This window comes from Piliocolobus tephrosceles, chromosome 4 (assembly GCF_002776525.5).
Source record: "Piliocolobus tephrosceles isolate RC106 chromosome 4, ASM277652v3, whole genome shotgun sequence".
NCBI lineage: Eukaryota > Metazoa > Chordata > Mammalia > Primates > Cercopithecidae > Piliocolobus > Piliocolobus tephrosceles.
In genome coordinates, this window is record NC_045437.1 from 114,915,458 (window position 1) to 114,929,027 (window position 13,570).

General features: G+C 40.1%; 1 protein-coding gene across 8 annotated transcripts in view; it reads right to left on the minus strand.

The window, feature by feature from the left end:
* Positions 1–1,474: 1,474 nt before the first annotated feature.
* The window catches only part of SFXN1 (sideroflexin 1), a 52,077-nt gene continuing 39,981 nt past the window's right edge, over positions 1,475–13,570 (minus strand). For 6 of the 8 annotated variants that reach the window (XM_023185118.1, XM_023185122.1, XM_023185123.1 and 3 more), the window contains exons 9-11: positions 8,903–8,952; positions 8,448–8,495; positions 3,541–4,268 (exon numbers count right to left, since the gene is read on the minus strand). In XM_023185118.1, coding sequence (XP_023040886.1) covers positions 4,172–4,268; positions 8,448–8,495; positions 8,903–8,952 — 195 coding nt within the window. In that variant the 3' untranslated portion in view covers positions 3,541–4,171. Of the gene's footprint in view, positions 4,269–8,447; positions 8,496–8,902; positions 8,953–13,570 lie in introns of those variants that run through there. The other 2 variants (XM_023185117.2, XR_002725005.2) reach the window with 2 other exon arrangements.

The window sequence follows — 13,570 nt, forward strand, 5'->3', positions numbered from 1 at the left end:
TGTAATCTTATTTTCCTGCAGCTTTTAGTAAAACTCTGAATACACAGAAGAAAAATTAATTTTATTAGCATATTCCAGTTGTCTACATTTTTGGACAAGGCTGTAGGTATGGATGTCAGATCTGGTTTTCAAGTGACCAGGAACAGCCTGAAGCATGCACTTCACTAATGCAAGCCCGTTTGCTCATCTGTGAGTGGAGACTCTTCCGGCTTCTGTCTCATTTATGCAAAACCTTAATTGTTGGATATTTTTAAGGGATAGATTTAAAGTCTCCACTTGGCCATTTTAATCTGATATTTTTAGTTAAGTTGTGTGCCATCTCTGGCAAAGTTGCCAGGGTTCTGAAATCTTACCTTTAGCAATGACATACTGGCATTTTGAATGCACACCCACTGTCTCTAGAGCAAATATACAAGAGGCAACCATTCGTTTAATGTTTACTAAGTGCCAGGCAATATAGTGTCTGCTGTGCAGGGATTAGCTCACTTAATCTTTATAACAACTCTATGATTCAACGATTTTTCCAAACAGTCAAAACAAAAACCACAAAACTGAAGGTCACAGAGAATGTCATTGGCCTAAATGTGTATCTTTTATAAAAGGGTGCAATGAAGATTGGACCTGGCTCTGATTTCTAGACCCACGCTCTTGAATATATTTAAATAATTTCAGTGACAACAGAGTTACTGTAGCAAAACAAATGCAGAAACATGGCCAAGGAAGTTAAAATGCTCAGCTCTGTATCAAGTCTTTTATTTAATTTTATTTTTTTTTGAGATGGAGTCTCGCTCTGTTGCCCAGGCTGGAGTGCAGTGGTGCGATCTCAGCTCACTGCAAGCTCCGCCTCCCAGGTTCACACCATTCTCCTGCCTGGGCCTCCCAAGCAGCTGGGACTACAGGCGCCCACCACAGCACCGGGCTAATTTTTTGCATTTTTAGTAGAGACGGGATTTCACCATGGTCTTGATCTCCTGACCTTGTGATCCGCCTGTCTCGGCCTCCCAAAGTGCTGGGATTACAGGCCTGAGCCACTGCACCCGGTCCGTATCAAGTCTTTTATTAAGGCACTCCCCAATCTTAGGTTAATTTAGACTTTGTCAGTAAATGCAGTTCCAGGTTAGAATCAGATCAATAATATAAAAGCGCATTTACATCACTGTCATGTGCAGTGGTGTTGGCCATCAGAGTTTAAGGCCAAAATCCATCCCCCATGCCCGTCATTAATATTCCTGGAATCACACTGTCGTTGGGGTTTGGGGGGGGGCGGTGGGTGTGCCTCTATGTATATGAGGTTCAAAAAGGTGGAAGACTGGTAGCTCAAAATAGAAATATGTTTCTTGTTAAAGGCAAAATACAAAAATATCTTTTCATTAGGAGTTGCTGATGGTACTGCAGATATTAAGTTTGAATGAAAAGCACCATCAATTGTCACATACAAACTGCTTTATCCTTTATGTACAAATAAAAGAGAGAATTTATTTTCATTCTGAGTTTATTTAACATTTCATCCAGTTGAACATGGCCTCCAACACTGGCAAGACACTGTGCTAATACTGAAATAGAAACTGCCAGTCAGTAAACACTTACAATCATAATCCTTTATATCATGTTAATAGAAATATTAATAACTACTTAGCTTTACAAGCTTATTGCACTTCATGTGGATTTTTTTTTCTCCAGAAAGGGTATTTCTAAAAGATCGGCAAGGATTGCCAATCTTGGTTTATTTGTTCTTTGTTATAAACCGTGATTAACATACACAGTTGATAGCTTTATATAAAATCATTAAGAGTCTGAAGCATCAAAAAACAACGTTTAAAAAGACGCAGCTCCATGTTCATCATCCCTTTTATAATCTTTTTTTTTTTTTGAGATGGAGTTTTGCTCTGTTGCCCAGGTTGGAGTGCAATGGTGCGATCTCGGTTCACCGCAACCTCTGCCTCCCGGGTTCAAGCGATTCTCCTACCTCAGCCTCCCGAGTAGCTGGGATTACAGGTGTGCGCCACCACGCCTGGCTAATTTTTTGTATTTTTAAAGACAGGGTTGCTCCATGTTGGCCAGGCTGGTCTCAAACTCCTGGCTTCAGGTGATCCATCCGCCTTGGCCTCCCAAAGTGCTGGGATTACAGGGGTGAGCCACCGCGCCTGGCCATTCCTTTTATAACTTTTAACACACATAGCTGGAGTGTGTAAAATTTTGGTTAGTTTGTCAGTCTTCTAACCAGTCATGAGCTCTTCACTGGAGGTTAACATTCTGAAACAGAGCTACAGATTACCTGGTGCCGGGAGGACTCTGAGAGGAGCAGGACACCTGGGGCAGGCAGCAGTGCCTTAGCTTCTTACGATAAGAGTCCCTTCAGCACCTTATGGAGATCTGCCCTGAATTTCAGGCTTTTACCACTTTTTAAAGAGATGCGTCGAGGACAACAGAACCTGTCCAAGACCAGAGTGTCACGGGAAAGCCGTTTTGCTTCCAATGGTTTAAGACAAAAAATCTAAATGAGAAGATTCTGGCAGCATCAAGGAAGGCTCTGAGTGGCCCAAAGCTTCAGATCTATTAATCCTTTCAGAGAAAAGAGAAACACAGACACAAGGCACGCCATTTTTTCTTTATGAGGAAATTCAGTCTGGTCACATTGTCAGAAAAAAAATTCTGCCAAAACTAAATAGTTTCTATATATTTTTTCACTTACAATCTCTGAATACAATGATCTACACTTCATGAAACATCGCCCCTCAGTATCCGTGGGTAGTTGGTTCCAGGACCGCCCTCTGATACCAATATCCGCGGATGCTCAAGTTCCTGATACAAAATGGCGCAGTATTTGCATATAACCTAGGCACATCCTCCTGTATACTTGATAAATCATCTCTAGATTGCTTATAACACCTAATACAATGTAAGCACTACGTAAATAGTTGTTATACTGTATTGGTTTTTAAATTTGTATTATTTTTCATTGTTATGTATATTTTATATCTTTTTAAAAAATATTTCCCATCCAAACTTGATTGAATTCATAAATGTAGAGCTCATGGATACAGAGGGCCGACTGTCTATGACGTTAGACATCTACAGACTTGAAACATAATCTGTTATATTAAATATATTATCTGTGACATCACTACAGATGATGTAAACAGTGGTACATTTCATTATCTTCAAATGAAGTGGAATGCAACATACAATATTCAAGTAAAATTCACTGTGACTGATTCATACACACTATCACTGTATCTTTCTGAAAGCCAAAGAGATCTATAAGGATGACAAGAAAAGACATATAGGTAGCTGGAACTGTAGTCTCACTTCTTACCAAAAAAAAAACCAATGAACTAGATTCAGCCCACTCACAACAGCATTGGTATTGAATATACTTCCAAAATTTGACATTTGTACATTTCAGTAATTTCATTATTTGATGTAAATAACTGAATATAAAGTCAATAACTGCAAGGTAAGATTAACATCTTTATAAGAACATAAAACAGTAAATTAAAAGTCAACCAAGGCAATCCACCCACAATCTGAATGTATAGAATGATCCAGCAGGGAAGGCATGTTGCAGTGGTCCGTGACTGACTTTTGGAAGGGGTGTGAAGGAGCTTTCACCCTCCAAATCCAAAAACTTCATCACCTTCATTGGGCCAGCACAGTCCCCACACTAGAAGCAAACTGCCCTTAATATTTCGGGGTACATTTTCATAGATTAGCCGAGAGCTTTTGTATTTTCCCAGTTCACTGCTGAGATCTCCTTGATTTGGAATGGGAGTGAGATGAAAATTCAATATTTTAAACAGATTCTCTTTTCATTGATTGATAATCAATAGAACATTTACTGACTATACACTGAGCACCTATTCTATGTCTATTAGTACTTTTTTAAAACTCTGGGTGAGGGCTGATATACTGTCTTTGAAAAACAATGACTATAAAAGCTAAAGGAAGGGTATTTCTATAAATCATAACATGATTCAATGTAAGGGAGTATCAGGCACTTGGCCCATGCCAGATGCTCTGTTAAAGTAGCAGCTTTATTCTAAAAGGCGAATGTGGATCTTTAAAAGGTTTCTGTAACTGGGAGAACCCAGGTTGAACAGGATTTTTCTCACCAGCATGGCTACATCAGCTTTGCAGTGGCAGAATGAGCTGCAGAGGTTTCCTCCTTGCTTTACAATCCCTTATTAAAGTACACGCGTCGCAATTCAGGATGGCTCTCTTGGATCTTAGCTTGCAACTCGGCCTCCAAGCTTGTCACAGACATGGAACTGGGATAAGGGAGAAATGACAGGGTTATTACACAGGCAGAGGTGAGAATCAGGACCTAGAAAGAGCGTGGAGAAGGCACAGGTGTGGAGATCCCAGTACTGGTGCAGTGGGTCTTGTTGGAGAAATGCTTCATGCGGCTAGCAAACGAGATCATGTTCCTTTCAGAAAATTGTCACTCATAATGGAAGAAACGCATCTTAAGAACCCAACACCCAACTTTTCCCTCTCATATTATTAAAAGGTGAAATCTTTTATTGCTGGCAAGAGTGTATGGTGATGACACTCGCAGACCCTGCTGGTGCTGGAAAAACCATTTGTGGCAATACCACTTCCTAAGAAAAACAGTATCAATCATTTGCAATGTTCACCACTGACAAAAAAAGATATATGCAGTCAGTGAAATGTATAACATCAATAATTTGCCTACATTAATGTGCTTTTGTTTACTGTATATAATACATGCTTATTGAAAAATTTTCAGAAAATACTAAAATGTACAAAAAAACCTCAAAACATTTACAATCCCACTGAGAGATAACTACTGTTAGTCTTTAAGTGCTTAAGAATGTATTTGAAGGTATTATGGGCATATATATATTAAAGCTTATTCTTTGAGAGAAACGCATACTCATTAAAGTATAAAGAAAATTGTCCAGAATATCTACCAGAAAAACTGCTAATATTTTGATATGTAATTAGTTTAAAAAAAATTTGAGGCTGGGCGCAGTGGCTCACACCTGTAATCTCAGAGCTTTGGGAGGCTGAAGCAGGAGGATGTCTTGAGGCCAGGAGTTTGAGACCAGCCTGGGTAACCTAGCGAGACCCAAATTTTTGTATCTATAAAAATAAAAAATAAGACAGGTGTGTTGGTATATGCTTGTGGCCGCAGCTACTCAGGATGCTGAGATAGGAGGATTGCTTGAGCCCAGAAGTTCAAGGCTGTAGTAAGCTATGACTGTGCCACTGTACTCCAACCTGGGCAAGAGAGTGAGACCCTGTCTCTAAAAAACAATAAAAAAATTGGTAGTTAATATAGTTGACATGTGATAGACTGTAAGCTTAAAAAAAAAAAGTCAGGATACAAGTTTATATTTCAAATATGCAAAACAAATTTTAAAAATTACAAATATAGAAAAAAGGTAGGAAAAAAAAATCCCACGATGGCTATTGCTTATGTAGTGGGTCTTTGAGTAATTTTACTCAATGATGACGTTGATGATGGTAATGATAATGGCTATGACTTATTGCTCATTTGCTGGGCCAGACATTATGCATTTTAATCCTTATGAAAACTCTAGAAGTCCAGTATTATCATAATTGTACAGGTAAGGAAACCTGAGGTGCAACTGAGATGTTGAAGGCAGATCTTTCTTGATCCCAAAGCCCTGCTATGCCGCCTCTTGGTCCTTCTGTTTTGCCATTGATCTCTAAGTATCTGTAATTACTACGAATGTATGTTAAAGGCCCAAGTCTGATCTTGGAATTAAAGTTATTCAAACCTTGGTGGATGATGGAGAGTATTCTCTTTTTTATCTTCCAGGAGAGTTTGTTTAAAATTGGAATAATCTGTTTCTTGACAGCTGGAAAAACTTACCTATAAAACTACCTGTTTCTTGTGTTTTCTTTGTAGGAGGAAGATTAAATGCTGCTCCAGCTTCCTTAATGATTATCTTGCTTATTCTGACTTTCTAATTTTTCAGCTTTGCTAATATTTTTTCCAGAAATTTGTCTATTTTGCCTGTTTTCAAATCTATTGGTATAATGTTGATATTACTTTTAACCACTGCTGAATCTACAGTTATGCCTCTTTTTCATTTATATTATTTGTGCTTTTCTCTCTCTCTTTGTTTTGATTAATCTCACCAGACAATTGTCTATTTTGTTTCTATTTTCAAAGAACCAAGTTTTCACTTTGTTGATCCTCTACTCTTTCTGTTATTTATTTCTGATCTTAATCTCCTTCCTTCCTTCTTTTCTGATGTTTATTCTTTTGTGCTTTTTTTAAGTTGGACATTTAGTGCATTGATTTTTATCTATTATTCAAAATATAAACATTTAAAGCTATAAATATCTCTCAAAGCAACACATTTGCTGCTTCTCAAAAATGTTAATAAAGAATGTTTTCATTATCACTTGTTCACATGGGAGATGGGCAACTGTGGTGCATTCATACAATGCACTATGATACAACAATAGCAACGAATGGACTACAGGTACACACAATAATGTAGATGAATCTTAGTTCTGATATTGAATAAAAAGAACAAGTACTAGAAGACTATATATCTTATGATAGTGTGACACCCTTGTCTAACAAGTTCCTAAGAAGACAAACTAAAGATACACACACAAATATAAAATGCAAGAGCATGAAATTCAGCATAGTGGTTAAATCTGCAGGGGAGGCAGGGACACAGGTTGGGAGGAGTCTATAAGATGTAACTTATTGGAGACATATATATATATATATATTTTTTTAGATGGAATCTCACACTGTTGCCCAGGCTGGAATGCAGTGGCGTGATCTTGGCTCACCATAGCCTCCACCTCCTGGGTCTAAGTGATTCTCCTGCCTCATTGGGCACTGAATTTGTAGATGTTCATTATATTACTAGTATAAATAAAATAAGAATAAGGAAAACAGGGTCATGCTTGTATCAATGAGGATACTATGTTACGAGCCAAGGAATATTATTAATCCTACTCTATGAAACTGAGGAGCCAAAGACCTGAAGAAGCCAAACATACAAACAATGTATAAACAACAAAACAGACTAAGAAGTTATTTTAAAATACAGTAAAACAAAAGACCATTGGTTTCACAAATGTAAAACCACACGCTTTCTGAGGGCCTTGACCTGAGGACACTAGTAGTTACAGAAAGCTTTTCATTTCTACACCTAGAGTTTAAATGAATCTTAAAAAATAAATGTTAGACTATATATATATTTTTTTCTCGCAGCACTCAAAAAAAATCAAGGCCAAAGTAGAAAGTTTATGGGTTTTCAAATCTAAAATCTTTTCAACCTGAAACTAATGACAGCTACATTTCTTAGGCGTTTCCTTGGTATCAGGCACGCCCCTCGGCATTTTACATGCTCTAAGTCTAAATTGCTAAATCAAGGTCAGCTGCTGAACACCAGTGTTCATAAGCCCACATACTACAGATATGGACATTCTCAGGTTGAGCCCCAAGACTCTGGGGTTTGTGCAGTTAAACAGGTATCATTATCCCACTGTAGAGATGAGGAAATTCATCTGAATCAGGCTCCCAGAGCAAGTTCTGAAGGTCCTGCCCTCTTCACGGGGGGCTCCTCAGCAGGCCCAAGGTGATGAAGGGCTCCTGTCCATGAGGTTTAAATGACTATTCAAAAACAGCGGGGTCGGAGACAGAGCGGGAGAGCAGATACAAGGTGGAGTTCTCCATCACGTAGAGGGATGTGACCGCATTAGTTCTAGAACAGGCACTTCATCCAAAACCGACTCCGCAAGGCTAGGGGATTAAAGACCGTATGTTCGGGACCTACTGGCCCACGAAGGAAAGGGTATTACCATGGCAAGGGGCTTGATAACACTTACAGAAAACGACAGACAACAAAATGCCGCCGCTTTGCGTGTTGGTGTCAGGTCAAGAGCAGGCTGGAGACCTGATGCCAAAAATGCCGATTTAATGCCAGTTAGTCCTGTTCTCACATCAAAGGCAGGATTCAAGGGCAGCTTGTGATGAAAGGCATGCACAAGAAAGCTTTTAAGGCAAAAAACTAAGTGGGAAGAAGGGAAGCAAATATACCAACCACCTAAGCTAAGTGCATATAATTGCTGTCCCTGGGGGCGGAACTTACATCCTATCCTATCTGTATTACAGATGCATTTGCCAATGGATTGGACCATATTTTAAATTTTCATAAAAGCAAATTTGCACCAGAGTTAATCTGATTCTTATAAAAGAATAAAGCGTTTTCAAATTTAATGGAAGGGGGGTAGAAAAGAACTGGGTACATCTGAAATTAGACAGATGTGGGTTTGATTTCTGCCTCCATCCCTTCCTTTTAGAGACCCTGGCTTCAGTGTCTGAGTCTCAACTTCCCTGCCAATGAAATGGAATAATGGCACCTGCACCTTCCATTGGTTTTTAGGATTCAAACTCATGATTATTCTGAAGAATAACAAATACATACCTTTTCTGAGGAAACAGGGCACAACACAGGGGTGTAGCAAACACCAAACTTAAAAAAAAAAAAAAAACAAAAAGGTCAGACCATTTAAAATGGTTAACTTTTCAGATTATTTTTCTATTTTACAACAATCCCTTCTTTCTTCAGAGCATTATGTTCTGTGTTGTCTAACAAAAATCAGTCCTGTTTGTGTAAGTTTTATCACCAAGGATTGCCAAAATAATGGAAAAGTCACAGAGATAAAACGATTTAAAAAAGATTCACACGAATAGCCCCCATGTTGTAGGTTTCTCTAAAGACAGTTTACTTCTATTTAATTATCTGGGGCCATGCATTCCAGACGCTCTGAGATGGCCTCATTTTCAAAATTTGTATCCCATATTACCCAGTCACCTTTCATACGCTGTGTATTTATATTTTAAAAAGAAATTAATTATGTAAAAGTAATTTCTACTCACCAGAAGCCAACTAACCCAACTTGAATGGGTGCGTTCATCCACGGGAACCTCTGCGTTGAGAAATAAATGACTTTGAATACTTTTCATACAGGGTCTTAGAGACAATTTCTTGTGATTAACTGGAAGGAACCTCACCACATTTCAAGATCCAGATAGAACGTGGTTAGTGAAATTTGGGGGAAACGCTGCAACAAGGGTGTTAGCCTAACTTCCTGTAGCCTTCTTTGATCTGTAAATCAGCACACATGCAAAGATCAAGTGGCTTCTGTTTTTTCCCACATCCCCCCATTTAATCTGAGCACTGCTTGGGTATATAGCGGAGGTGGGAAAATAGCTGTCATTTAATTGTAATGTATCCCCTGGCTGAGGAGGTAGGGTAGCCTGGTGCCAAGGTCTCAAGTCTCCGCCCTTCCGGTTGGTTCCTGACTGTGGGGAAGCACAGGCAGAGTCTAGCCTCTCCAAGCTTCCGTTTCCTTGTTATGGTGCAAAATGAACATCATTAACAGCTTCCTAAAAGTGTGTGGAGGAAGATGCCAGATCACATTCATGAAGCACCTAGTATGGTGCTGGAATATACCAGAAACCCAACAAATGCTCACCATCCCTCACCCCACCCCACTTTGCACCTCATCTTTTTGGTTTTAGTTGCTGTCAGTATGGTTAAAACTATTTCTAGCATAAAACATTTTTGCTAGTCACACTTTTTTTTTTTTTTAATGGAAATGAACAAGTTGGTTGGTCTTTTGGAGAATAAATGCTGTTAGATTTTTAGTTTTAAAAAAGGAGTGGTACTTCAATACACAATATAAAGAGTGATGAGATATATGGTTATATAAATAAGGCCACAGAAATCACTGCAACCAAGGTGTGAGCTGGTTGTAATGAAATCAGCCAGCTTAGTTAGGAGTCAACACAAGCTGTTAGAAGACAACGTGCATGGGAGGCGTACCCTGGTCCCCGAAGAGACTCCTCTGGAGAAAAGGTTCATCAGGGTTGGTGTAAGGGGGGAAAGGGGTGGATTAAAGAGGAAGGGAGAAGCATCGGCAAGGAAACTGATCCTCACAGGTTACACAGAGGGGTCTCTCTCCTCAAAAGACAGAATGAAAAGGAAAACACTGTATCTTTGGTAACTGTCTCTGTTTGATGGTGAAGGATTGTCATAAGGAGATGCTAAATACTCCCCTAGCACTTCCTATTCAGGTGACATCTGGACTGGGACAGACTTGGTGACGGGAGGGTAGGCACAGTACTGAACGAGAGCCTGTTCATGGATGAACGTGAACCTGTGAGAGTAGCCACCTCATTTTAAGTAGACTCTGGTCTGCAGCAAACTGGGCTAACCTGTTAGCCAAAAGAGAGCAGCTGTGTGCCACCTTGGAGGTGGGCATGTGCAAACTACATGCTGACTGTGGCTCATGCAGAGGGTTTTGATGGAAAGGCTCCTTGTACAGACAAGGCTCCTAGACAATTACAGTATCCTGCCAAAACCCAACCTGATACCATGTCTTCTTCCAGCTCCTACCCCAGCATCCCATCCTGCCTTATTCACCCCTTCCTCTCAATTAGAAAGTCAGATACAACATTCGTCAGCTGGGATGTTGGTGTTTCACTAGATATTCACAAAATGTCTCAAGGTAGAAACATACCATACCTAACAGAACTGTGCAAACAGAGGATGTTTAGATGAAAAGTCCAAATGAGTTAAAGAGAGTAATTATATGTTTATATATATATATATATTTTTTTTTTTTTTCAATGAAGTAAAAAGCTCAAAGTTAGGCTGGGCGCGGTGGCTCATGCCTGTAATCCCAGCACTTTGGGAGGCTGAGGCGGGCAGATCACGAGGTCCAGAGATCAAGACCATCCTGGCTAACATGGTGAAACCCCGTCTCTACTAAAAATGCAAAAAATTAGCTAGGCGCAGTGGTGGGTGCCTGTAGTCCCAGCTACTTGGGAGGCTGAGGCAGGAGAATCGCTTGAACTCGCGAGGCAGAGGTTGCAGTGAGCCGAGATCATGCCACCGCACTCCAGCCTGGTGACAAAGCAAGACTCGGTCACACACACACACACACAAAAGGCAAAAAAAGAAAAACGCTCAAAAGTTAATGGCTCTAAATTCTCTTTCCCCCCATGATCTTTTTCTAATAGCTTTATTGATATACAACTGCACATATTTGAAGTGTGTAAGTTCTGACATCTATATGTAGCTGTGAAGCCATAAGCACAATCAAAATAATGAAAATATTCACCACCCCGAATGTTTTTCTTGCTTCTGTACCCTTTGCAGTTCCTCCCTCTTCCATAAACCCTGCACCCCATTATATGGCAACCTCTCATCTTTCTGTCACTAGATTTAGTTTACATTTTCTAGGACTCGATATACAGTATCTATTCTTTTGTGTAATTACTTTGAGACTCCTTCATGTTGTGTGTAGCACTAGTTTGTTACTTTTTATTGCTGAGTTAAGTGTTCCCTTGTATTCACAAGGTATTTATCCATTTTCCTTTTGTTGAGCAATTTGAGCTGTTTCTAGTTTTTGGCTATCACAAATAAAGTTGCTATGAACATTTGTCTTTCATGGACATGTGCTTCTATTTTTCCTAGGTAAAGAACTAGGAAGGAAATGGCTGGATCACAGGGCAGCATCTGTTTAACTTTGTAAGAAACTGCCTCAGTATTTTCTCACATGACTGTACCGCATTGATTCTCACCAGCAGTGGGGAGGGTTTCAGTTCTTCCATTTCCTCACCAACACTTGTTATGATCAATCTTTTTAGTTTTTGACATTCTAATAAGCGTTGAGTGGCAGCTCATGTGGTTTTAATTTAGATTTCCCAATGACTAAAGATACTAAGCATTTTTTAGGTGCTTGAGAACTGTATGTATTTGGCAGGGCGTCTGTTCAAACCTTCTGCCCAGCTTAAGTGCTGAGGGTCCTTTTTGTATTCTGGACACAAGTCCTTTATCACATACATGCCTTGTAAACATTTTTTCCCATGCCGTTTCTTCTCTTTTCATTTTCTGTGTATTTTTAAGAACATAATTTTAAAAATCTGATGAAGTCTAATTTATCAATTTTTCTTTCACGGGCTGTGCTTTTTGTGTTGAGTCTAATAAGTCTTTGCCTAGCCCTAGTGTTCTATTGTATTTTCTTCTAGAAGTTTTATAGTTATAGACTTTTACCACTTTCTATGAACCACTGAGAGTTAATTTTTATATATGATATAGTCAATTCCTTACACACTGCCTACATCCCAGCCAACCTCACCATCCACAAATCTCCAACAATTCCTGCTCTGTGTACTCACTGAGCTTCTGTGGAGCATGTGGCCCTCACCCCGTCCTCTTCAAAGAAGTCTCTGCTCACCTACACCAGTTGGGTAAGATACCTCCTATGCACTCCCTCTGTGCCCCAAACTTTAAACACTGTGTATTTTAACAATTTGTCTTGCGCCTCTTCCCTATACCATGCTACATGCTCCCTGAGAGCAGGAGTCACATCCTCTTTCTGGGACTCTAGGGTCTACCACATTGCTTGGCATAAACAAGCATTCGGCAAAGGGCTGCTGAAAAAAAAGCATGAATGAACAAATAAATGTTACATTCCCATTCAATTAGCAGTCCCGAAAGCCTCCTGAGTAGACACCACAGTCCACGTTTATAAATGGGAATATAAAAGAATTAGAACTTAAGGAATAAGAACTAGCATAGGACCCAAACCATATCAGTTTCGCCCCCAATGAGCGTGCCATTAAGAATGACCCAAGTTTAAAGAGACGACAGAAGCACTGTTCACAGAAGCACCAGATTTTAGGCAGCGAACTTTTTGGTTTACTGCAAAAATTTCCGTGAGTCACCTGCCTACAGCTGATGCCTTTTTTCCCAGCGCTCCACTTGGGGAGAGATAAGGCGTAGGGGGATGGATGAGTCATACTGAATGCTCCCCAGGCATCATCGTTTAAAAAAGCCCAGAATGTTCAATTAGTTTCTTGTTTGCGGAGGAGTCTGGTCATTTCTAAGGTAAAAGCCCAGATAAGTACATCCTTGCAGAGGAGGCACCCCTGGCCCTGGGGCAGTGGGAACAAGCGGAAGGCCAACCAAGGTGAACACCACCGCATGGGTATCATGAGCTGCCAAGGAAGTGATCTCTTCAGCCTTTGCGGACAGGGCATGGTGAAGCCTGCCTTCACAATAGAATCTGAAAGTGTTTTGAACCTGGAAAAGTAGGGATTTTAATATAAGCTGCCTCTGTGTCCTAAGCAATGACTGTACTATCATTTCTGTCCTATGGTCCTCTCTGCATGGGTGAAATGCAACACTGACGTATACCAGTAACCGTGAACTTGGGGAGTGGTAGGTATGCATGGGTACCTTAACAGTATGTAGTCATTAGTTTTTCAGAGCAATTATCTCTCATTGAGGTCTGAAGGAATACAGCTACAACCAGGCCCCCTTGTAGCCACTGAGGTACCAGGACTGAGCCACGAGCTGTCCGGATCATCTCTCCGGACCTTCACGCTGGGGTTCTGAAACCAGTGGGCCCTTCCATGTGGGGAGTGGGGCAGGTAGGGGGCTTCGGTGGGAAGAGTAGGCAAGGCGACACACTTCCAAATGATGATCAAAGGGTATAATATCAAGCAAAGCTAAAAAAAAACCACAACTTAAGA